This window comes from Heloderma suspectum, chromosome 2 (assembly GCF_057233095.1).
Source record: "Heloderma suspectum isolate Gila_16-S chromosome 2, 16-S_ref, whole genome shotgun sequence".
In the NCBI taxonomy this organism is placed as follows: domain Eukaryota; kingdom Metazoa; phylum Chordata; class Lepidosauria; order Squamata; family Helodermatidae; genus Heloderma; species Heloderma suspectum.
The window spans coordinates 168381767-168404915 of NC_139459.1; the positions used below are offsets into that span (position 1 = coordinate 168381767).

At 45.4% G+C, this 23149-nt stretch overlaps 2 protein-coding genes across 2 annotated transcripts in view; one reads left to right on the top strand and one right to left on the bottom strand.

Annotated features, from left to right (window-relative positions):
• The first annotated feature begins 949 nt into the window (after positions 1-949).
• Positions 950-13080, top strand: ZGLP1 (zinc finger GATA like protein 1). The gene is made up of 7 exons (XM_084829702.1): positions 950-1199; positions 4054-4641; positions 7623-7717; positions 10317-10410; positions 11038-11169; positions 12458-12541; positions 13050-13080. The coding sequence occupies exons 1-7, from the start codon at positions 1045-1047 to the stop codon at positions 13078-13080; spliced, it is 1179 nt and encodes a 392-aa protein (XP_084685828.1). The 5' UTR covers positions 950-1044.
• Positions 13081-20861: 7781 nt separating this feature from the next.
• Positions 20862-23149, bottom strand: part of LOC146353171 (A.superbus venom factor 1-like) — a 131629-nt gene continuing 129341 nt past the window's right edge. Inside the window, exons 39-40 of the mRNA XM_084835878.1 lie at positions 21936-22074; positions 20862-21168 (exon numbers count right to left, since the gene is read on the bottom strand). Coding sequence (XP_084692004.1) covers positions 21027-21168; positions 21936-22074 — 281 coding nt within the window. The 3' untranslated portion in view covers positions 20862-21026. The remainder of the gene's footprint in view (positions 21169-21935; positions 22075-23149) is intronic.

The window sequence follows — 23149 nt, forward strand, 5'->3', positions numbered from 1 at the left end:
TGAGGCACCTATGCTGTGCCTCCTTACAGAGGGACCATCAGCCCTCACATAACCATACTAGAAGGGAGAGCATCATTTCCAGATAGTCCCAACAATTAGGATAGATAGTGCTAATAAAAGTATTGCTTAATTGTGGCTTTTTTATTTTCCCGTCAAGGACCAGCACAACTATCTTCATTTTCTAATACTTCCTGATAGGTTCACACCCCAGTGCCTTTTGGAAGCCAAGCACTGGCAGAATTTTCACTCACTGGGAGTTTAAAGCAAGGCACATCTTAAACTGTGGGTGCATTATTCATAATTTTAGGTGGAGGGGCCACAGAAAGGAGGCTATGAAGATTAGTGACTAAAATAGCCTGAGCTCAAATTCTAGATTTTGAAACATGGCTTTGCTGGATCAGACTAGCCCAGTATTGTTTCCAGAACCAGCCAGCCAAATGCCTATAGGAAGCTGAGCTCATAAGCAAAGCAGGGCTGCCTCCTCCCCCCCACCCCCATTTGCTTCCATTTACTGCTTTCCAGAGGTGCACTGCCTCTGAACATGGAGGTTCCAATCCCAGATAAAACCATCCTCTGCTAGCTTGTGCTCGAGCACTGAGGAGCCTCAGTTACTACCTCTGCCTCAGTTTCCCCTCTGCGAAGACAGACATAGGACTGGTAAAGCTCCTACAGAAGAAACAGTATTTTAGGCTCTAGAAGGGACTACAGAAGACGTTCTCTCAGGCTGCTTGCTAATCCGACCTTCAGCCCATCGTCCACTCCCACGCCCCCTCCCCCGGATATTTACAGACCCCTTGACCCGCACAGGCTCAAGCCCCGCTCCGGGCCATCTCATCCTCTTTAGATCTGCCGCCTAAAGGTGAGTAAGGGGCTCGAACTCCTCCCTTTATGGCTGCCGGCCCTGGGCTCCCAGGTGTGTCCAATGAGGCGCCCTCGCTGGGCTACCGGGCAAGCGGCGTTTGACCCTCCCCTGCGCCTTGCAAAGGATATCTGGGGGTGGGGAGGGGAGATCGGAACCCGCCCCCTCCCTCTGGAGCTCTCGGCATGGAGGGGGAGCTTTTCGTGGACGGGCAGCCCCCGGATTTTTCCGTCTTGCAGGAGCTGCTCTGTCCGCCCTGCCTGGAATCCGAGCCTAGCAGCAGCCCGGCCCCCAATCCGGGAGGTGTCGGGCCAGAAACAGCCGCCACCAGCGAATCCAGGTTAGCTTCTTTGAGTGACATCTGCTCGTGAGAACGGGGAGGATCCAGATCCGTTTCCCCCGAAAGGAGGGAGGATCCGGAGCAGCCTCACCTTCTCGATTGTCCCCAGAGCAGCCCCCAACGGCGGCGGACAGGAGACTCCGAATTAACTTTGTGCACCCGTCGGAAACAAATGAAGGCTGAATCCTATGGACACTAATGTGGGAACGAGCCCCACTGGGACTTACTTCCGAGGAAATATGCACAGGGTTGGGGTGTTGGCCGATTTGCTTTAATCCTATGCATACTTACCTGGGAGTAAGTCCTATGAACATCAGTGGGATTGATTTCTGAGTGAAAAGTGCTTTAGGATCGCACTGCAGGGCCGATCCTTCGCATGTTTTGTCGGAAGCAAGCCTCGGATTGTGCATCACCCGGGAGTGCAAACCTACGTAAGAAAGAACGCCCGCTGAAATCAGTGGGACTTACTTCCAAGTAAGCAAGCCTGGGGTCGGGCCCCCGGCCCGTTTCCTTGCGCGGGCGCGACTTTCCAAGCACAAATGCAAGAGGGGGGCGACCCGAACAGACTCTTTCTCCCCGCTCCCTATAGCGCGCAGCGTCCGGCACTCTGAGCGGCAGCGCTGCAGCCGATTTGCGCGCGCCGCCCCCAGGTCCGCCAGGGGTTCGCGAGCCCCGCCAGCGGCACGAGCCCAAGGCCTCGGCGGCTATCATTGGCCAAGAGCCTGGAGGCGGGAACCCGGGGCGGGGGGCGCCCCTGCGGCGCCCGAGGGGAGAGGCGCGCGCCTCCAGTCTGGGGCGGGGTGGAGTACCTGGCCTTGGGCTGCGAGGGGGAAAGAGGGAGGGTGCCGCCTCGGAACCCGGAGGAGGTGGGCTGGCGGAGGGATAAACGCTGAAGGGGAGAGGAGAAGCTGCCTCAGCCCGTGAAGGCGCCAGACGCGGAGCCTCGGCAGGGCTGGTGGGGAAAGGAGGGGCGCCAACCCTGGGTTCCTTCCTGGAGACGACGGGAGAAAAGGCTTCCTTTTGAGGGAGTCGCCTCGTTAGACCGATCCCGTCGGACGGGCGCTAACAGGAGCCAGGAGGGAAGGCTGCAGGGGTCCTTGCCCCAGCCGGGCAATTCGAGGCAGGGGCGCCATTGACCTCGCGGCTTGTGCTTCGAGACTCCGTCGGATTATTTCTCAGGGCAGAGCGGGGCGTGCCAGTAGGTGCGCCCCCAACCGGGGCCCTGGTTCGCTTCAGCTGCGACACTAGGAATGCCTCCGGAAACGGGCTTTTAAATGTCTGACCCGTCAGCTTCCACTTAAAGAACGAAAATCTGTTTTTACAAGGGGGAAACTTTCTGCTGAAAACGAAAACAGGACTTGCTGTCTCACCCCAGAGGGTAGTGTTCCAAATTGCGGCCCCTAGCCTGCCCAGGCCTCCCCCCACCCACCCAAGAATCCCTCTGCTCAGGGTGGATTTCTCAAGTTCAGGACCAGCCTTCTGCTGAAGTGATGCGTGTGTGTGGTAGTGGGAATCTCAGTCAATCTCAATCTCTCTCTCAGTCACGCACACGCACGCGCGCGCACCCCTTGAGCTTATTTTGACTGTGATCATGGCAGGATGTTTAAAAGGAGGTCAGGGGTTACCTCAGGAAGCTCTGCCATTTATTTGAGGAAGGTGTTCATTGTGAGGAGTTAAAACCTTCTGGACTTAAAAATAAGCCTTCTTATTCAAGTTATCTGATGTTAATAAATCACTAAAATGCACTAGACATTTGGAAGTTTGGCAAGAGAAATATAGACGTTGCTCTTGGTTATGCCGGCATTACTGCTTTTCCATTCATTTATTTGAAACCCATTCTAGAAGTGAACTAGCTCCACTTAGTGAAGAAGGCTATTTAGGGACAGCTATATTTTTGGCCAGCTCATTGGCTCTATATATCAGATTATGCCACAATAACCATTAGTCCATCAGGTGCCACAGGACTCTGCTTTTTTTGTTTTGGTTTTTTGCCACAACAGATTTTCCAGGTGTACAACCCTCTGGTTTTGCATACTGACTATTACTCTATAACAATTTGTTAGTTTTAAGGTGGCACAAGACTCTTTCGAGTTATAACAAAGTATAAACCATTAACAATGTAATCCTATATATATATATATACACACACACACACACACACACACACACATATATCTATCTATTTGGAAGTAACACCAATTGAGATCAATGGAACTTACTCTCACATAAGAGAGTAAAGGACTGCAGCCTAAATAGGTCCCTAGGTACTAACTATCCATGCCAAAAGTATGAATAGCAAAAAATGTTTTGTTGAACCTTCGGTATAGTTATTCTGAAGTACTTTTTTTTAAGCCGATGAAAAACGGATCTTTCATTTTTGCAACTAAATCTCGAAAGGGTGCTCTAGCAGACCTGTCCGATGGGGATGATAGTATCATTGGATGGGATGGTGGCAGCCTATGAAGTCGTTTATTAGAGAGCTAGTTGGGCGAGGGGGTTCTCCTCAGGGAAGCAAACCTAGGAGAACTGTCCCATGGGGTCATTGCTAATAAGAGTTTTGTGGGGTGGGGGGAGAGTTGTCTTGTGGATTTTTAAAAAATGTGGGAAGGGTTCCATGTGGCGGGGGCGGAGAATAATAAAGACTGCTATTGGGGGTGGATGCGAGAGGGGAGCTGCCCCCGGCCTGGAAGTACTGGCTTTTCTTCCGCGTGGGCGATCCTTAGAAACTGCGGAGGGCGATTGGATGCAGGCGCCCCGCCCCCCGCCCCATTTCCATAAGCGCACCTGACGATCCCTCTCCCGCCCGGCTGATGCGCTGCGCTTTGCTTGCTCTCTCTCTCCGTCTCCCCCGCAGGTTCGAACCCTTCAGCGACATGGCTTGCTGCCTCCAGATCCCGGACAGCAAAGCCCTCAGCTTCCTGCAGGAGACTGCCCAGCTCCTCTGCCAGACCGAGCCGATCAGCAGCAACCCGGGGAGGCCTCCGCGGCAGGCGGGACTGGCCCTGCGTCCTAGGCGCAGCGCCACAGCGCCGCCAAGCGACTGCTTCTCCCCTGCCCTGGCCTCTTTCGGTGCGTTGGATGCCCTGAGCCTCATCAGCCTCCATTGCTCCAACCTCGAATCAGAGCCCGCAGATCGGATCGAGCCCCCAGAGGCTGCGCAAGAGAGGCCCCCCTCTGCCCTCTCCAAAGACTACCGCAGCAACCGTCTGTGGGCAGCCTGTGTGGAAGAGCCCAGGGCGGCGCAGCTGCAGGGGACGAACGCTCCCTACCAGTCTGAGTCTCAGGGGGTTAGGAGGAGACTCTCCCGCAAGCAGCCGAGACCTCGGCGGAGCTGTGAGCGCCTGGACCCAGCCTTCCAAGGGGTGGCGTTTCAGATGCAGCTGCGTCTCTGCCAGAGTAGTCCCGAGGGCTGTCGGCTCCTCATCAACCCCCGATACAGCAGGTAGAGTCTGGAGGTCACTTCAGGGAACCTGCCGCAGAACTCTGCCGGTCGCTCAGCGGGTTCCCAAGCATACCGACAAAACCTATTCCAGGGGCCTAAAACATCATTTCACTGCCCCTCGACCAATTTCGCTGCCACATAATATATACTGATGTTTTATTCCGCGAGGCAAATGGTGTGATTCTGATCAGGGAAATGCCCCCCCCTCCCGGCCCAAAAAGTTAAACCTTCCTTCGCTCTCAGGCAGCGCCCCTGATCCTCAGAGGTTGCATTTAGCCCTTAACATGCTCCCCTGCCCCCCCATCCCCAAACCTTCTGGAGGTCTAATCACAGGTCTCTCGTCATTTTGTCTAGCCAAGCCTTAAAAGTATCCAGGTGTCGAAAGCAGTAGTCGAGGTCTTCTCTACTGATGGACAGAGACCAGGCTGGACCCTAGAGATACAACCTGCCACTGAGCCTAAGGCACAGTCATTTCACAGCCTCTAAAAGGCTCCCATGATCTCTCCTCCTTTAACTGTTAAAGCGATTTTGTTTGGGAGGAAGGAAATACTGGGGAAGTGATTCTCTCTTGTGTTGTATGTGCCTAGAATGAGACAGTCTACTGGGTTTTTTTAGCCACATAAAAAACAAAGGTAACCATGCTGGTCCATGACTAAAAAATCCAGAATCCGGGGGTGGGGGAGGAAACCAAGTCAGCCTTTATGTTTTCAGAAATGGGGGTCAGCCATCTCTTCTCTGTTCCAGAATGCTAGGTGTGTTATCTGATAGCTGCAGCACCTACAGTGACTTATTCAGTCTGCAATCACCATTTTGAAACAGTCTGTACTGCAGACCTCATGGCCACAAGATCCAGCCGAATTGATTAACTTTTCTATTCCTTCCCCCATCCCCTACCTCTTATACCATCTAGCCTGATGAAGAGTTCTGCAGAACTTGAAAGCCTGCACAATCTTTTATGGCATTTTGGTTGTTCCTAATAAAGGTATTGCCTAACGGTGGATTTTGGATCCCCCCTCCCCTGGATTCTGGATGTTTGTACTACTTTCTTGTCCACTTTCCATGTCCCCCTCTCACAAAATGAGTGGCAACCAACAAAACACTTCTTTAATTACAAGGAAGAAGAGATGGGCTTTTTGGCATGGAGCATCTTCCTTGCTATGCTGTTTTTGTGGCATGCTGTGATCCAGATGAGGTGGGGTAATCCTGCAGAAAAGATAGGTGATGTGAAAGTGGTTTAACATGGCGATGGGCGGAAGGTATATCAGGATCTACTGGTAGATCTCTGGGTGATTTGCAGTAGATCAGGAAGGATTTTGGACTCTCAATTTGTTTAACCGTGGCAACAATACAATGGCTATCCCCATCCCCATGCCACCAATTATGCTACTGAAATGAAGAAAGGTTCATTTCAGGATGGATTTTTGTGTGGGAGGGCTGTGAGCTCAGTTCAGTTCTGGTAATCAAAATTCTTGGGCTCAGAATTCTTTCTTGAAAGAAATGTCTGCCCATCTCTGGCTTAATGCATGGGGGGGAATTCTGTCTTGTGCTTTATTATCTCCACCAATACCTTTCAAGCTCCAGTGATTCTGTTTGGTTTGTATATTGAGTCCTATTTGTGTATGATAGATCTATCTATCTATCTATCTATCTATCTATCATCTATCTATCTTGCCTTAGCTGGGCTCTTAGGGCTGCAACTCTATACTCACTTGCCTGGGACTTGAACTCAGTAGGATGTGATTCTCGGGAGACATGCATAGGATTGAGCTGTAAGCTAGGAAGCTTATGCTAAGGAGACACATCCTCACAGATGCATGCTCCTTTTGGGATACCTGCACATCTTGGATCAATTCTGATTTGTGGAGAGAGGTGTCCTCTCTGCTTTGCTTGAAACGGGATTAGTTAAATTGCATTTAATTATTCCCATACCAGTTGCACCAGGAATAGCCCACAAATGAAGCTTGCAGCAAGTTAACTGAAATTTGACTTGAAAAATAACCTGTTAGTAAAGCTGCCCTGTACTCACATACATTTTCTATGGTTTAATTATGCTTCTTCACTTCACTTCTGTTCTCTGGTCTACACTATGTATTTTAAATATACTTAATTCTTCATTTATAACACTTATGTTCTTTCAGTACAGTTTTATGGTGGGTGATGATTCAATTGTTATCAGGAGTAAAAAAGTATGATCATGTAGCCCTCCAAGAAAAGAAAACCATGATTTTTCCTTTTCACTTAACATGTTCATCATATATTATTGTACCATGGGTTATTTTCCAGATGTGCTGGCATTGTTGTAACAGTGAGTGCAGAGCAGAAAATAAGGCAGGAATATGATTAACTGGGGTAACATCATTTTCACACATAAAGTTTAAATTGGCTTTATGTTTAATTGACTCCAAAAGCAATTATGAAACCCACATTGGATGGAATATTAATTTTATTTTTTCTTCCATGTTCTCTTCCTTCTTAAGCACAAGAGAGGCACAGATGTACTCCTTGTAGTCTGATCCTCTGCACATTTGCTTAGCAGTTCCTAGTGAGTTCAATGGGACTTACAACCAGGCCTGTAGTGAGGCAAACTTTTCTACTACACTATAGACTTTCATTGACATATACTTTTAAAACTATGCATTGTGTAGTAACATTCTGAGTTCACTTCTCATTTATTTTCATTGCTCTTCTGTAAACTATCAAAGCAGATAGTATGGTGGCTTTGGTTCCAGGAGATGTTGCAGGTCCCAAATCCTCTGCTCTGCCATAGACTGTTCTGGAATGTGTGACTTGTCACTCTGCCTCTGTTATCCCAGTCTGTAAAATGGGAATACTGGTGATCTGTCGCAGAGTAATTATGAATATATGTATGATAAGGAAAAGTTGTTGGTCCTCTTGGATCTTAGGAATAAAGGTACATAAAATAGTTTGGAATTCAGATTTTTAAAGCAGATCTAAATACTACACATCTAATCTGTGTTCAGTGGAAAACTTAGGAAAAGACGCCGAGTCCCTTTAGCAAGAGAAGAGTGCAAAGCTGGCAGTTCGGAGGAGGAAGAAGGATGTCTCTCTACCCACAGTATGTTAACTTTTTAGGCATGAAATACTTGTAATATCAATTCATAATAGAGATTCTAAAGGCAAAACTATGTTGCAATCCATTGAGTGTATTAGCAGCAGCAGAAGGAATCTAAGGGCTAGTCAGTAGAGTAAGAACAGTCAAGCCAGTGGCCGGATCCTTTAAGTCAGGGTGCACAGCCCTGCGCCCCCACATGTCTTCCCTGTGGCCATGACTCATGCTGCCATTACCAAATTCCTCCCCTGCCCCCGGCTGATTTCCCCATTGCCGGTACTCTTCCTCCCCCAGTGATCCTGATACAGGTGGCTCCTTTCCTGCTGCTGCTAGCAGTAAGGAAAGAACAAACTGTATCAGGATTGCTGGGATGTTTGTGTATATATATGTGTGTGTGCATATGGGGCTCCTGATCCAGCATCACATGCAGATGAATAGGTTGTGCATCCTTGCTTTAAGTTATTGATTAGGCAATTAAGTGTCTTGATTGGGTTATAGCCATCTGTACTGTCATCATGATGTCATAACGTATGGTACTGTGCTGGCTTTGTAAGCCAAGCCAAATGTTGCTCTGAAGGAGCAGGGTGGGTGTCAGCTCTGTTACACTATCAGTCGGTAGCATCACCATTGAACAAGCCAGCTTCATAGCACAGGAATGGATGGCAAGGGGCAAAACTCACCTGCATGGCATCCTGCGGATACTTTGCCCATGGCAGAGCTTGGCAATATGAGTATAACCCTATGAGTCTATTGTTTGATAATTATCCTTTTATAATTTGATCACAGCTGATGGGCAGTGTATTGGAAATGTCTTGTATCACTTGCCAAACATATGGTATTTATCTAGCAAACCATTATGCACGGTTCCAGTTACACCTGTTTGTAAAATTAGTGTTTTTTGGTTTTGTTTTTGTTTAAAGAGGGGGAAGGAAAAAAATGGATTTCTCCCCCATTTAAACCTCAGCAACTATTTAATGTGGCAGCCAGGTTCCACTGGTGTTTGCTGCACTAGACACATAGATGTGAGGGGGAGATGTGCTTCTCTAAATATTCAGGGGGCTTCATTGGTGGCTGTGATTATATGGGTTTAGATATGTACATCTCCTCTAAACATTTTATGGGTTTACTGTGGGAAATGCTAGTGGAACTTGGCTGCCGCATAGTCTGAATCAGCCCTGTCTGTTTGATCACAAGCTGGCTGAACAGAACAACTTTGCAGATGGCATCTCAAAATCCTAAATTGCACTTTGACATAATTCCAACTGTTGTCAGTAAAACATAGTTAAAGAGCTTGCATAAAACACAGTAAAAGAGCTTGCATAAAGGAACTCCACCAACCTTCCTCCTTCCAGAAACAAGCATTTCCATTCATTTTGGGGCTTCCCCTAGGAAGCACTAAATCTCCACTGCATGAGTCCCACTTGCCCAGTGCAATCGGCTGGACCCACCACTTGCAGAAGGGAATCGGTGAGGTGGAAAATAATCGGTCGGGGCGTAAACACCCAGTCCGATTCTGCCCAATAGGTTCCAGGCATCCTTCTGCAAACTGGCACCCTCCAGATATGTGGGAAGACAACTCTCACCATTCCTGACCATTGGCCATTCTGGCTGGGGCTGAAGGCAATTGAAGTCCAAAACATCTGGAGGGCACCAGGTTAGGGAATGCTGGGTTTCAGGGTTGAACCCTAGAGAGCTCTGGCTCACATTAAGCATAAGTCCCCAGAGTGTAGGGAATGGGACATGAGTGCGTTTTGCCCAAAAGGTGAGTGTCTCTGAGGATGTGCAGAGTTTACTTTCCCTCCCCTTCAATTTGCTGGGCTTCAAGGTTCTTTTCAACATAGCCATATAGTATGAGCTGTGAGCCAGGAACTCTCCAGTCCAAGTGTGGCCTTAGCCACCAACTTACTAACCATATAATCTTATGCATGTCAACTCAGAAGTAAGCTTCACTGAGGTCAGTGGGACTTACTCCTAGGTAAGTGGGCATAGGATTGCAGCATGAGGTTCAATCCTATGCCTGTTTAGAAAAAAAATCATACAACTCCCAGCATTCCCCTGGGGAATGCTGGGAGTTGCAGGACTTTTTTCTGTCTTAACAAGCCTAGGATTGCATTGTAAGTGATTTTAGGCCAGACATTATGTGCTCAACCATAGTCTCTCACTTGCAGTATGGAGAGAATAAAAATGGACTGCTTTACCAGGCTGTTTGTAATTATTATTGAAACAAGATACATGAAGGAGATGCTTTGGACATTAGAGATGCTCTATATTAATGCTAAGTATTATTATATAAAGTGTGCATTAATTTGTAACATGTTACGCATTCTAAAAACCATGTTCAAACTCACCCAAATTCAGCATGTTATTGTATGATGGACACAAGTTTGTAATATTCATGGCAATAAGATTCCTCCCAAATATTTAAAGGTGCCTTTTAAAGAAATGGGAAGCTAAAAAGCAAACACTTCAAACATTTGTCCAGTGGTGAGAGTGTTTGAGTGAGAGAAACTACAGGGGAGGGTTGTAGTTTTAATGTTGTCAGCAGATGCAGTTATCCTAAGTCGCTCAAGGAAATTATTTGACCCAATTTCCTTTTGCTTTCAAGGGAATAAACGTTGTGCGTCTTGCAAGACCAGGAAAACACCACTGTGGAGAGATGCTGAAGACGGGACGCCTCTTTGCAATGCTTGCGGCATTAGGTACTTAGCACTGCTGGAATATCGTGGGATATTTGATAGAGGTTTATCCATCATAAAGGGTCTAAAGCAGGGGTGGAGAACCGGTGGCCCTCCAGATGTTGTTGAACTACAGCTCACATCATCTCTGACCATGGCCATACTGTCTGGGTCTAATGGGAGTTGGAGTCCAACAACAGCTGGAGGGCCACAGTTCCGCCATCCCAGTCTAAAGGTTACCACTATGCAGAAACAAGATGTAACAAACTGGATTACCACATAAAGGTCACAGCACAGACCTTAGAGCCTATGTCCCTCTGCACAGTGAAGCCCTTCCACCATACAGATTGCTCATAAACTATAGCACCATCACTCTTCTTTCCCATATCCTGGTACCTGGGATCTTCAACCTGCTGTTCAGAGGAAGGGGGAAACTCTTCTTTTTGTCTCACCTGGCATTTCACACACACCAGTGAAAAACAAGATACCCCCACTTTCATGACATTTGGAATGAGTTGGGAGATTAGAGCAGGGGAGGGAGCTTACTATAAGTTAAAAAGGTGAAAACAGACCTGAATGAATGAATGAATCAATGAATGGAATGACCAGCCACATGACTTAACCACTTAAGTAGATATATTTTTTCCCCAGGTACAAGAAGTACAGAATTCGGTGTTTTCAGTGCTGGAATATTCCAAAGCATGGAGGGAAACCCTACTCGCATTGTTCCAATTGTGGAGGAAAGTTGCGTGTAGTAGCTGCCCAGCAGAAATCTGGAAAAAGGTAAAAGTAGGGGTGTGTGTGCATGGCGGGGGACTTTAGTTGCAACCTTAGAATGGATGTTGCGCTGAAAGAAACATTTGCTGCTCAGGTGAAGTTGATTTGTGGAGCCATGCCATGGAAAGCTATACAATTTAAAGTTCATTGTGAAAGTGAAGATGAATGGCCCTTGAATCTGTATCTTAAGCTACAATTATTTCAAGTGCAATGGCAGTTCTGTATAGAAAGAATAAAATATACAGCTGCAAGGCTGAAGCATTGCTGGAGGCCTCATTCTTGGGACCTTCTCTATGGGTGAAGTCACATTTTGTGATGTTATGAAACGTCATGAAATATTCCAAAATATCATGAAACGTGCTGGGTCTCCAAAGGGGTTATCGAATAATTCTAAATGGTGAATAAGGATGAATACAACAGAAAACTAGTCATGGCTGCAGCTTTTGAGACAATTTGTATTGATTAATAGCCGGTGGTAGAGCACCTGCTTTGCATGCAGAAGACACCAGCTTTAGTCCCTGGGATAAGGTAGCACTGGGAAAGACCCCTGCATGAAACCCTCGAGAGCAGTTGCCGGTCAGTATGGACCATACTGAGCTAGTTGGACGAACAGTCTGACTCTGTCCCTGTGCCATACACAGAGAGTATGTCATGTGGATACCAATGATATATACAGAATGCAACACAAATTGTTTTCCATGCAAGTGAGGACATGCCTACACTACAGACCTATACTGGTATGATATCAGTTTCACCATCTTATCTGTTCTCCACAAGATCCTGGGAATTAATAGTTTGGTGAGCGTGCTGAGCATTCTCTGGAGAAAAAATCCCTGACACCCAGAGCCACAGTTACCAGGATTTCCTAGTTTGAGGAATTTATTTATTTAACGCTGTGGTCTAGAAATGCTTTTAGGGAACAGGTATGAAGATGCTCTCAGAAACTGCCACTCCTCGTGAGGTTCTGTGCATTCACATTCTTGCCTTGGTGCACAGTAGCTGCAGCTAGAACTCAACCCAGATTAACCCCAAACTTCAGCTTCTCCATGTGATAGACTCTGATTAATGGGGCAATCCAATGCATGTTAAGACAGAAAAAAGGCCTATAACTCCCAGCATGCCCCAGCCAGCATGGTTGACTGGGGCATGCTGGGAGTTGTAGGCCTTTTTTTCTGTCTAAACATGTATAGGATTGCATCTTGCACTGCAGAGCTGATGTCCAGCAGAACATTTCACCACTCCCCATTTCACAGCAGTGGCAATGTTAGCCCTGGTTCTGATAACTCCTTCCTAGGTTCTGCCTGGTTGCTTCAACATCCTCTAGGGCAAGGAGTGGGATGCCCTTGCCTGGGAAACTTTCAGAGGTTGGAAGCACACGGTCTGCATTACCTACACACACACACACACACACACACACACACACCAGGCCTCAACCTTGGCTGCTGCTCCCTCCAACATCCACATGACTAGAAGCAGAGAGGGGGCAACTGTAGGATAAATGTGCAGTTTACACAGCCAGGTGCCACCTTTTCTGGGGATCTTTTAAAAACTGTGTTCAACATTACCAACAGCTGTACTATGGGTGTGCTGTAATTCATTGTAGCTATACTGAAGCAGGGCCTTCTTGTGGTTTTCTGTCACAGATTCTCCCAAAGATTCCTGGAAATTGTAGTTTGGTGATGGATTGTGTTGAAAATTTTCAGACAGAGATGCCTAGTCCCCTTCATGGAACCATAGTTTCCAGGGTTCTCCAACGCAAAGGAATGAAGATTAAATTGGTTTAAGAGAGTATGGTTACATCCTCAAACACACCAGCTTTCCCCTTCCTTCACCAGCATTAAGAAAAGTCAATGCTGCCAACCTAAGGGGTTCCTTTTCTTTTCTAGATGTGGAAGCTTCTTAAAGCTTTGCAGTTAGCTGGATGCCAAAAGAGATCTTGGGCCATCTGACTGTCTTGACTGAGGGGCCTGGATGGACAGCTTGGTGGATGGTCATTAGCTATGCTGACCAACGTTCGATGGATGTAGGCTTTTGGTTTGTCTGTTTGTTTTGTTCCTTGTTGGAAGTGGCTCTCTTTTGAAGTTGCAGCTCTGCCATACATTGGGTATTTGCTTGCAGTGTGTTTGGGAGGAGGCAGGAAAGAAACCGAAGTTGTTGCAAGGGAAGAGGTGTTTCAGTTAACATTTCAGCTATCTAAGGAACTGGAGGGCAGACATGTTAAAATCTCTTTCAAGCAATTACACCTGCCAGTCACACAGAAAGCCCTTTAGTGTTCATTGAATTTAACATCTGCACCCCCCCCCCTTTAACACAGGATACTAACAGTGCCATTAACATTCCTTAGGGAGGAATTAGCACAAAGCAGCATTCCCCCAAAATGTAGACTTTGGGGACAGGTGGGGAGTTTGTTTAAAACAATGCCTCCCCTCACCCCTTTAAATGCAAGAGGACTTCTAAGAGATAAATATTTTTTTTCTATTTTTTTTTTTTAGCAATAGTCACCTGTAGTGAAACACTTTCCTGAGCTCCTGGATTATGTTTGTCCATTGCACAAAATGTACCAAGTGTAAATATAATTTTGGGGGGGCTATACTTTATTTTTATATTTGGCGAAAAGGTTTGTTGGTGATGTTGATAAACATCATTCTTGCAGCAAGCATGACAGTTTGAGTGGATATTGGTGAATTTTCTAGCCCATTGTGTGTTTAAAAAAGTGTGTTGCTTTCCAGTTGGGACTGTGTCACATGAGATTGTACAGGTTTCTTTATGAAGTGTATTTATTTTTGTAAATAGTATTTATACTGAAAGTGTTTGATTGCTTTTCTCTCTCTCCCTGACACAGCACAACCAAAAGAAAAGAAAAAAGCAAGTCTGCTGTGTTGTAAAATTCAAAGCAATTACTTTGATATTCTGTTGTTTTTCAGTTAATATATTAAGTCAAGATTTTGTTCAAGATCGGTGCTGAGATTCTTGATGGTTATTTCATAACTAAATAACCGTCAAACTTGTGCAATAAAAATTCTTTATTGTAGCTGAGTATGGAAAACTGTCTAATTCATAATTTCCTTGGAGGGAGAGGGAGGAAAAGTACTCCAGCAATATATGAACTTTACTTGGTGGGGTATTACTTTCACACCTTAAACATTTCTAGTCCTAATGATTGTAGAGGGAATCTACAAAATATGAGGCTCAAGTTGTTCTTATGATTCTGACAGTGGAAGGCAAACTCAAAAGAACACATGATGTATTCTTGTAGCTCAGTCTTAGGCATATTTACTCAGAGATGTGTCCTATTGAATTCAACAGGACTTGCTTCCAGGTAGACATACATAGGATTGCAGCTGGGCAGGGCAATCCTATGGGGGCAGGGCAGAGATAATCCAAAGTGGACAAACCAATAATGCCATGTCTTCAAACTGCTTGTTTAACTTTAATTTTTAAACATCAGGCTTGAGTATTTTGTGGGGGACACCTACTGAGGGGAAAAATCTGAAAGTTCAGGTTTGTTGTTCATTCGGTCAGTCACTTCCAACACTTCGTGACTTCATGGACCAGCCCACACCAGAGCTTCCTGTCGGCTGTCGCAACCCCCAACTCCCCCAAGGTCGAGTCCGTCACCTCCAGAATATCATCCATCCATCTCGGCCCCTCTTCCTTTTGCCTTCTACATTCCCTAGCAGTAGCATCTTCTCCAGGGTATCCTGTCTTCTCATTATGTGGCCAAAGTACTTCAGTTTTGCCTTTAATAGCCTTCCCTCAAGTGAGCAGTCTGGCTTTATTTCCTGGAGTATGGACTGGTTTGATCTTCTTGCAGCCCAAGGCACTCTCAGAATTTTCCTCCAGCACCACAGTTCAAAAGCATCTATCTTCCTTCGCTCAGCCTTCCTTGTGGTCCAGCTCTCGCAGCCATAGGTTTCTATGGGGAATACCATTGCTTTAACTATGTGGACCTTTGTTGTCAGTGTGGTGTCTCTGCTCTTAACTATTTTGTCAAGATTTGTCATTGCTGTCCTCCCAAGAAGTAAACGTCTTCTGATTTCCTGGCTGCAGTCAGCATCTGCAGTAATCTTTGTGCCTAGAAAGACAAAGTCTGTCACTGCCTCCACGTTTTCTCCCCCTATTTGCCAGTTATCCATCAAGCTGGTTGCCATAATCTTCATTTTTTTGAGGTTTAACTGCAACCCAGCTTTTGCACTTTCTTCTTTCACCTTCGTCATGAGGTTCCTCAGCTCCTCCTTGCTTTCAGCCATCAAAGTAGTATCGTCCGCATATCTGAGATTGTTAATGTTTCTTCCAGCGATTTTAACTCCAGCCTCGGCTTCATCAAGCCCAGCCCATCGCATGATGTGTTCTGCGTACAGGTTGAATAGGTAGGGTGAGAGTATACAACCCTGCCGTACTCCCTTCCCAATCTTAAACCAGTCCGTTGTTCCGTGGTCTGTTCTTACCGTTCCTACTTGGTCGTTATACAGATTCCTCAGGAGGCAGACAAGACGACTTGGTATCCCCATACCACCAAGAACTTGCCACAATTTGTTATGATCCACACAGTCAAAGGCTTTAGAATAGTCAATAAAACAGAAATAGATGTTTTTCTGAAACTCCCTGGCTTTCTCCATTATCCAGCGGATATAGGCCATTTGGTCTCTAGTTCCTCTGCCTTTTCTAAACCCAGCTTGTACATCTGGCAATTCTCGTTCCATGAATTGCTGGAGTCTACCTTGCAAGATCTTGAGCATTACCTTACTGGCATGTGAAATAAGTGCCACTGTTGGATAGTTTGAACATTCTTTGGTGCTTCCCTTTTTTGGTATGGGGATATAAGTTGATTTTTTCCAATCTGTTGGCCATTCTTGTGTTTTCCAAATTTGCTGGCATATGGCATGCATCACCTTGACAGCCTCATCTTGCAAGATTTAAAACAGTTCAGCTGGGATACTGTCATCTCCTGCGGCCTTGTTATTAGCAATGCTTCTTAAGGCCCATTCAACCTCACTCTTCAGGATGTCTGGCTCTAGCTCACTGACCACACCGTCAAATCTATCCCCGATATTATTATCCTTCCTATACAGATCTTCCGTATATTCTTGCCACCTTTTCTTGATCTCTTCTGCTTCTGTTAGGTCCTTGCCATCTTTGTTTTTGATCATACCCATTTTTGCCTGGAATTTACCTCCAATGTTTCTAAATTTCCGGAAGAGGTCTCTTGTCCTTCCTATTCTATTATCTTCTTCCGCTTCCACGCATTGCTTGTTTAAAAATAATTCCTTATCTCTTCTGGCTAACCTCTGGAATTTTGCATTTAATTGGGCATTTAATTTTCCATACTCCAGGAAATAAATCCAGACTGCTCACTTGAGGGAAGGATATTAAAGGCAAAACTGAAGTCCTTTGGCCACATCATGAGAAGACAGGATACCCTGGAGAAGATGCTGCTGCTAGGGAAAGTGGAAGGCAAAAGGAAGAGGGGCCGACCAAGGGCAAGGTGGATGGATGATATTCTGGAGGTGACGGACTCAACCTTGGGGGAACTGGGGGAGGCGACGGCCGATAGGAAGCTCTGGCGTGGGCTGGTCCATGAAGTCACGAAGCGTCGGAAGCGACTGACCGAATAAACAACAACTACAATATACCACTCTCATTCAATAAAATATTTGAGTGGTGAACAATAAAAGGGGAAAACCTCATTAATAATTGTAATGTTGTTGTTGTTCAGTCGTTCAGTCGTGTCTGACTCTTCGTGACCCCATGGACCATGGCACGCCAGGCCTTCCTGTCCTCCGCTCTCTCCCGGAGCATGCTCAAATCCATAATAATTGTAATACAGAATAAAAATCTTTAAAACCAGGTTGTGCCAGTAGAACCATGGCTAGTTAGTCAGGGAGGGCTTATTTAAATAAAAATGTCTTCAGGAGGTGCCGAAAACAAAACAATGTTGGTGCCTGCCTGACATCAACAGTCAGGCAATTCCATGCAGAGGGAGCCAAAGGCACCGCTCCAAGTGGACCTATGCCAGACACCAATTTTATTTTCACCATTTGATGTTTAAATGTGAGCCTCACACACACTCCTTGCTCACTTGCTTTGTGTCGCAATTTTCTAGCATCTAAGAATAAAACACTTCCATGTTGGCTTTAAGAAGTTAGGAAAGTACAAGTTTTTGTAGCTTTATGATGCCTGAAAAGTTGGAGTGGGGGTAAAGTACTGAGTTACAGAAGGGGGTAGTGGATTGTTCAGCAACTTTAGGTGCTCGGAAGCAAAGGTTAGCATATTGAGGGCAGTTCTTTTGTTAAATCCTGTAATGAAGTGGTCTACATCTCAAGCTTTTTGATGCATATACCTTACTGTGAGTAGGTATCAGGGGTCACTGTACAACCTCTCAGGTATTTCTGGTTGCCCAGCAGCAGTAGCCAGGTTAAACAGAATAAAAGGGAATCAGGACAGGGGCTCTTTAAATGGATCCAGGGCTCTGAGGGAGGAGGAAGAGGCGGCCCAGAAGCACAGGATAAAAGCCTGGAGGCCAGAAGCTCAATGAAGGAGGAAAGAGGCTCAGGAAGAGTGGCTAAAAAGAGCAACTAGAAGAAAGGTAAAGAAGGGGATAGGAGGAAGGAGAGAAGAGCAGCTGGGAATGCCAGGGACCTAAAGCAAAGGAAAGGCTGCTAGCAAACTCAGAAAAGACCTACCTGTGCAGTCAGCAGTAGTTAGAAGCCCATTGGAACAGGTGGATGAGAAAAGACTGCTTAATTCCCCAGCAAGCTTGGGAACACATAATCCTGACTCTGCAACTACTGCTCACCCTTAAGCATCATTATGTAAGCAGTCCCTCAGCTCAGATCCCACAGCTACTGCTCTAGGATTATGCACTCTAAACGTACAGCTACTTGCACTGTAGACCCCAACCTGCTCCTGCAGGTAATTACCAGTATTGCCCCATCCCAGTCCTGCAGCTACGTACCTCATGCAGTGACCTTGTATCCAGGACCTGCAGATACTTACTTTTATTGATCCAGAGACTCTGCCTTGTCCTGGAACTATTTACTACAGTTGCCAAGAGGAGATGCTGATCTTGCAGCTACTGATCTGACTGTTCCTGTGTTGTAACAGGAATTAATAAAGGCTATAATAGCTGCATTTACATGGTCCCCGTAGTCATCTGGGCTGGAAAGAGGACAGAGGGATATGTTACCCTTGGCAGAGGGGGCACACTTTGTGACACTTAATGTTTTTTGCTCATTAACTGATAAGTGAAAAAGTTAAGTACACTTTTGACCTAGAATAATACAGTCTTAATCCTGTTAATTACTTAAATTACCTATGGGCCCAAATGATAGGGCTTTAGCTCAGTATTTTCTCTTTGGATACCATCCAGGTCACCTTGACATTTTATGCCAGTTACCCAGAATTCGCTGTGAACCTGCATGTGTCTTTGTGTATCTTCCCTTTAATACAATTACTACTTTTTACTTTTTTGGAATTCTCAATTATTTATCATAAAACATTTGCAGTTTGCATTTCACAATAAGACATTCTTTATTGCTTTAAGAGGGGTGGGTTACCATTTTCTTGCCTTCTAAGCAAGTCCAATAAAGCAACATCAGCTATATCCCCAAAATCCAGGACAGCTGACAACTATGATGTAGCTTTAGTGTCATGCTTTAAGGATAACCTTTTGATATTTAACGACGGAGATCGGAGGCACAGGGGTCCAAATCAAAGTTCTGGATGAAGCTAGATCCAGTTTTGGATGCCAATTGTTTAACATTACACGGATCCAAACAGAGAAAGCTAGTCTCACGATGATGGAAAAAAAGCAAAAAATAATATATCGGGCTGAAATGAACTGGGCTTCTTAGGGCACAGTCCTATTGTTTCTGCCCTCGGTGATTGTAAGCCTCTGAACTTGGAGGCTTACAAGCACCCAGTGCAGAGCCGGAGGAGCAGTGGAGGTGATCATTGCCTCTCCACCCCACGCTCTGCATTTACAGTAGGTGGGCTTTTTTGCCCATCTAGCTGGGGTGTTTCAGAGGGTCAGGGGAGGGTGGGGAGGCCTTGGGATAGCTCGTATCCTTGCCTCTCCTGTCTCCCCCCCCCGAAATACTCCTTTTCCTCGTACTCTGAAGTTGAGTTCCCGACCTCAGAGAGCAGTCAGTGTGGTTCTTTCTGCCCAGCTGCGGGGGGGGGGGGGGTTCAGCAGAGTCTCTCCTCTGAAATTGGAGCTGTCTCCAACCTTGGATGTGGGAATCTGAAGTATCCTATGGACACTCAGACACTGTCTACGGGCTGTATAATAGGATTACTCCCTTAAAGACTAAAACTATTTTTTGAGCCTCTTGAGAGTAGCTCTCTCTTTTTGGAACTATTTTGGATGCTTTCCAGTTGTCTTATACTTAACGTAAGATGGGTTTTTTTCCAGGTATGGAAACTGGTAAACATGTTACTTTGCTACTAGATATAATTAATATAGGTGGACCATTTTGGATGATGGGAATGAAGGTTGGATATGAAGGTAGCTTACATGGATTATTTGTAAAAGGATTATGCAAATTCATGGAGGATAGGTTTAACAAGGGCCATTTGCTATGACAGCAAAAAATAGATCTCCACAGTCATAGGTAGTATACTTCCAACTGCCAGGGCCTGGCAACACACTATGGGTGTGTGTGTGTGTGTGTGTATATGTGTGTTGAAAACAGGATGATAGACTAGGTGGACCCTTGGTCTGTTTCAGAAATGTACTTTCTGATTATTTTTCTGTGAAGTAAGATAAATGATAACATTAAAGTATCTAGCTAGAATATAAAATGCATACAGTATAATGTTAATTACAAATGAAACTGAAAAAGAGCATGTGCTGACAATAATCTCATTTGCTGTTAAAAGGCTTAACCCTGGTTTCTAAGAGCCAGTCTAAACAAAAAGGTATGCCAGCCCTTCTAAAAGGGACACAACAGTGTTGGGTTTAGATAGCTTCAGAACCGAAGCAAAAAGTCAAAAGGCACTCATCCTCATGCCCTTGGTGTCAAAACGGCTAATCTAGACGTTCCCAACATGATACCCGCAGGGCCTCCAACAGCATCCACGAAGCTCTTGATTCTCTGTCCTCTTCAAAAATGTATTTTTAATTTAAAAAACCTTGAAAACCATTAGGGCGCCAGGTTCTCCTTCCAGATCAGTAGTTGGCAGACAGAGAAGGAAAGAGTTGCTTTCTGGCCCTGCCCAATCTTTGCCTGTCCACACAGACCTTTCCCCTTTGCTTTCTCTTCCTCATTCCCAGTCTTTAGTCTTGCTATTCCTCGCCTCGCTTCCCTTTGCCTTGCTATTTCTCTCCCTTCCCTGTTCCTACCCTTCTTTCTCACCTCTAGCCTTGCTCTTTCTCTTTCTCTCCCCACTACCCCCTTGCCTTGCTACTTCTCCCTCCCTCCCAACCTCTAGTATCTCTGTTTCTCCTCCCAACCACCTCTTTAGCTCAGTTTTTACTAGCCAAGGTTCCCATGACGACTCACCATGGGAGCCATTTTGTGGTGGCACCCACAGCAGTTTCCCCAATGTGCTTATGGGTCCAAAAAGATTGGGGACCTCTGGGCTAATCTACGCTACAGAGTTAAGTGTGGTTTAACTGTCAGTTTCTCTTCCCAGGTAACTTCGTGAAGTATGTGGGGTGGTGGTGGGAGGCAGTTAGTTAATAATGTACACAAGATGCCACATAAGAAATGAAGTCTTTGTTTATTATATAAACAATAGAGTGGGAAAATAGGAGAGTAACAACTATATGAAGCTGAAACTTCAGGAGGGAAGTTGTCTCCAGAACATTGGCTCACACCTACTTTCATGGGATTCACGCATTGCAAATAGCACTTCTGAAGTTAGATCTGACAACCAAAAAGGCTCATTACAGTGGAGAAGTGGCTAAATTGATTGCATAGGTCTTGGTATTCCTCATCCTGGCATTCATCCTCATTTGGCCATTTCTCGATCCAAGTGTCCTTGCTAATGAGGTAGCTGAACCTGGAAAGGTGAGAAGGGATTCTTAAGCTTCTTAGCTTCAAAGGCACCTTGATTAGCCTGAATGCTGGGGGAAAGCCTACTGATATCATGTCAGCACATTGGATAATATCACATTGACCACAGTTTCTCCCTCCCTATTAGATTATTAAAACAAGACCCAAAGGGAATGAAAGGTCCCTCTAATGAACCTCAGCCAGAGCATCTCAGGGTCGGCCAGCCACTGAGGCCAAGAGGTGTGCCACTCTTGTGCCCCCAGATGAAGTTGTTTGTTGAAGCCATCCTAAATAAAGTTGGGATTAATATTAGATGTTTAAATTTCCCTCAAGGGATGGTGGTGGTGAAGTTGAGGAACAATCTTCCAAGAAGAGCCAGCCTAAGAGAGAGAAACTAAAATGGAGCTTCAGGGTACACAGTTCTCCAGGCTTCATGTAGCAATTATTTGAACACACAATAAAGTTGAACTTGATGGCTTTATATATTTCTGGAGCTATGTGGGAGCCAACCACATAGAGATGGTGCTAATTATATCATGTCCACTGTAGTCACAAGGGGTTTGCTGTGGAAGCTCACCCATTGCATTTTGGGCATATGTATCAAATGAGTTTCTTTCTTCCAGCAGATCAAGCTCAGGGCCAACATGTTTTTCTAAGCAGGGAGGGGGAAGTTATACAGCACTGTGTTATCTGTAGTTTCATGCTTTGCTGCTTTGTGGACCTTATAATGGAGAAAATGATGTCTGAATCTAATGAATGAAATGAAATACGTACCCACTTTTTGTGAGCCACATGTCACTGTCAAGACCCCAGATCAGATAGTCCTTGTTCTCCTCCAGATGCAGAGATTCCCTGCATTTCATGGGACTGAAAAACACGCGAGTCTTGTTGCCTTGTGGATTTATGTCACTCCCTGCAGAAATCAGATAAAACATTAAGAAAGGTTTGAATCCAAGCTGTGAAGTTGCAGACATACTGAAAAGTTTGTTGGGGGTCATTTTAAGATTATAGGTTTGTTTGTTCATTTATAGCCAGCTTAGCCCTACAATCTCCTACTGTAATTCAGATTATTAAAGATGGACTTTCCTTCAGTGCATAGATTTACTGTTTGATTTACTAACAGTATAATCAAATGCATGTTTACTCAGAAGTAAGCCCCTCTGAGTTCAGTGGGGCTTACTACTGGGTAAGAGTGTATAAGAATGCATCCTAAGTTGTCTGTTCTCCAAGTTCCTTCAACATCTAAACAAAGAAACCCCAAATCAAAACCCGTCAGGGGTGCTGAACCAGATGAAGGTTGGGGGCCAAACTGACTCTGACCAGGCCCTCTGCAGGCTGGAAATCATCCCACCCCCACCCATTTTGCCTTTCTTCATGCTGAGAGAGGGACTTGGCCAGCACCAGGTCCTATGCAGAGTTGTTGGTAATACGGAAATGTATTTATTTTTACTATATTGATTCATGGATTGGAAGGACAATGATTGAACAATTCTTTAATTGAACAGCCCTAATATTTTATTAATATATCAATACAATGAAAGTTGCTGCCTACGAGAACAGATGGATTGCTTTCATTTATTGGCTGAGTAAAGCATGGCCTTTGGGCTAACTAGCCCTTTCAGCATTTTGTTTGTTTGTCAGGCAATAACTTTGATGACATTCAGGGCATATTCTACTTTTCAGTTTTGCATATCAGCTTGACTCCTGAACCTGTTTTCAAAAGTGAGGGGAGAAAAATGCAAAATATATTTTAATGTGATGCTTCTCTGGAACACCGATATATTGGAATGAAAGTTGGTACGCACAGTTCAGGATATCATTCTGTGTTGCATGTTCAAAACCAACTTTGACTCCTGTACCCTTTCCAGGATGGTCAGGAATGATGCAAAACACAGTGTAATGCAATATACATTTACTACATGATTTCTGTTTGAACTTCAAACATCAAGACTGAAAATACATTGCAATGCAGTATCTGAAGTGAGGTC

Excerpts from the sequence above, each read along its gene's own strand:
- ZGLP1 (XM_084829702.1), top strand. The coding sequence starts at position 1,045 with ATGGAGGGGGAGCTTTTCGTGGACGGGCAGCCCCCGGATTTTTCCGTC. Across the intron at positions 1,200-4,053 it reads GCCGCCACCAGCGAATCCAG|GTTCGAACCCTTCAGCGACA; the intron begins GTTAGCTTCTTT and ends TCTCCCCCGCAG. Across the intron at positions 10,411-11,037 it reads TGCAATGCTTGCGGCATTAG|GTACAAGAAGTACAGAATTC; the intron begins GTACTTAGCACT and ends TTTTTTCCCCAG.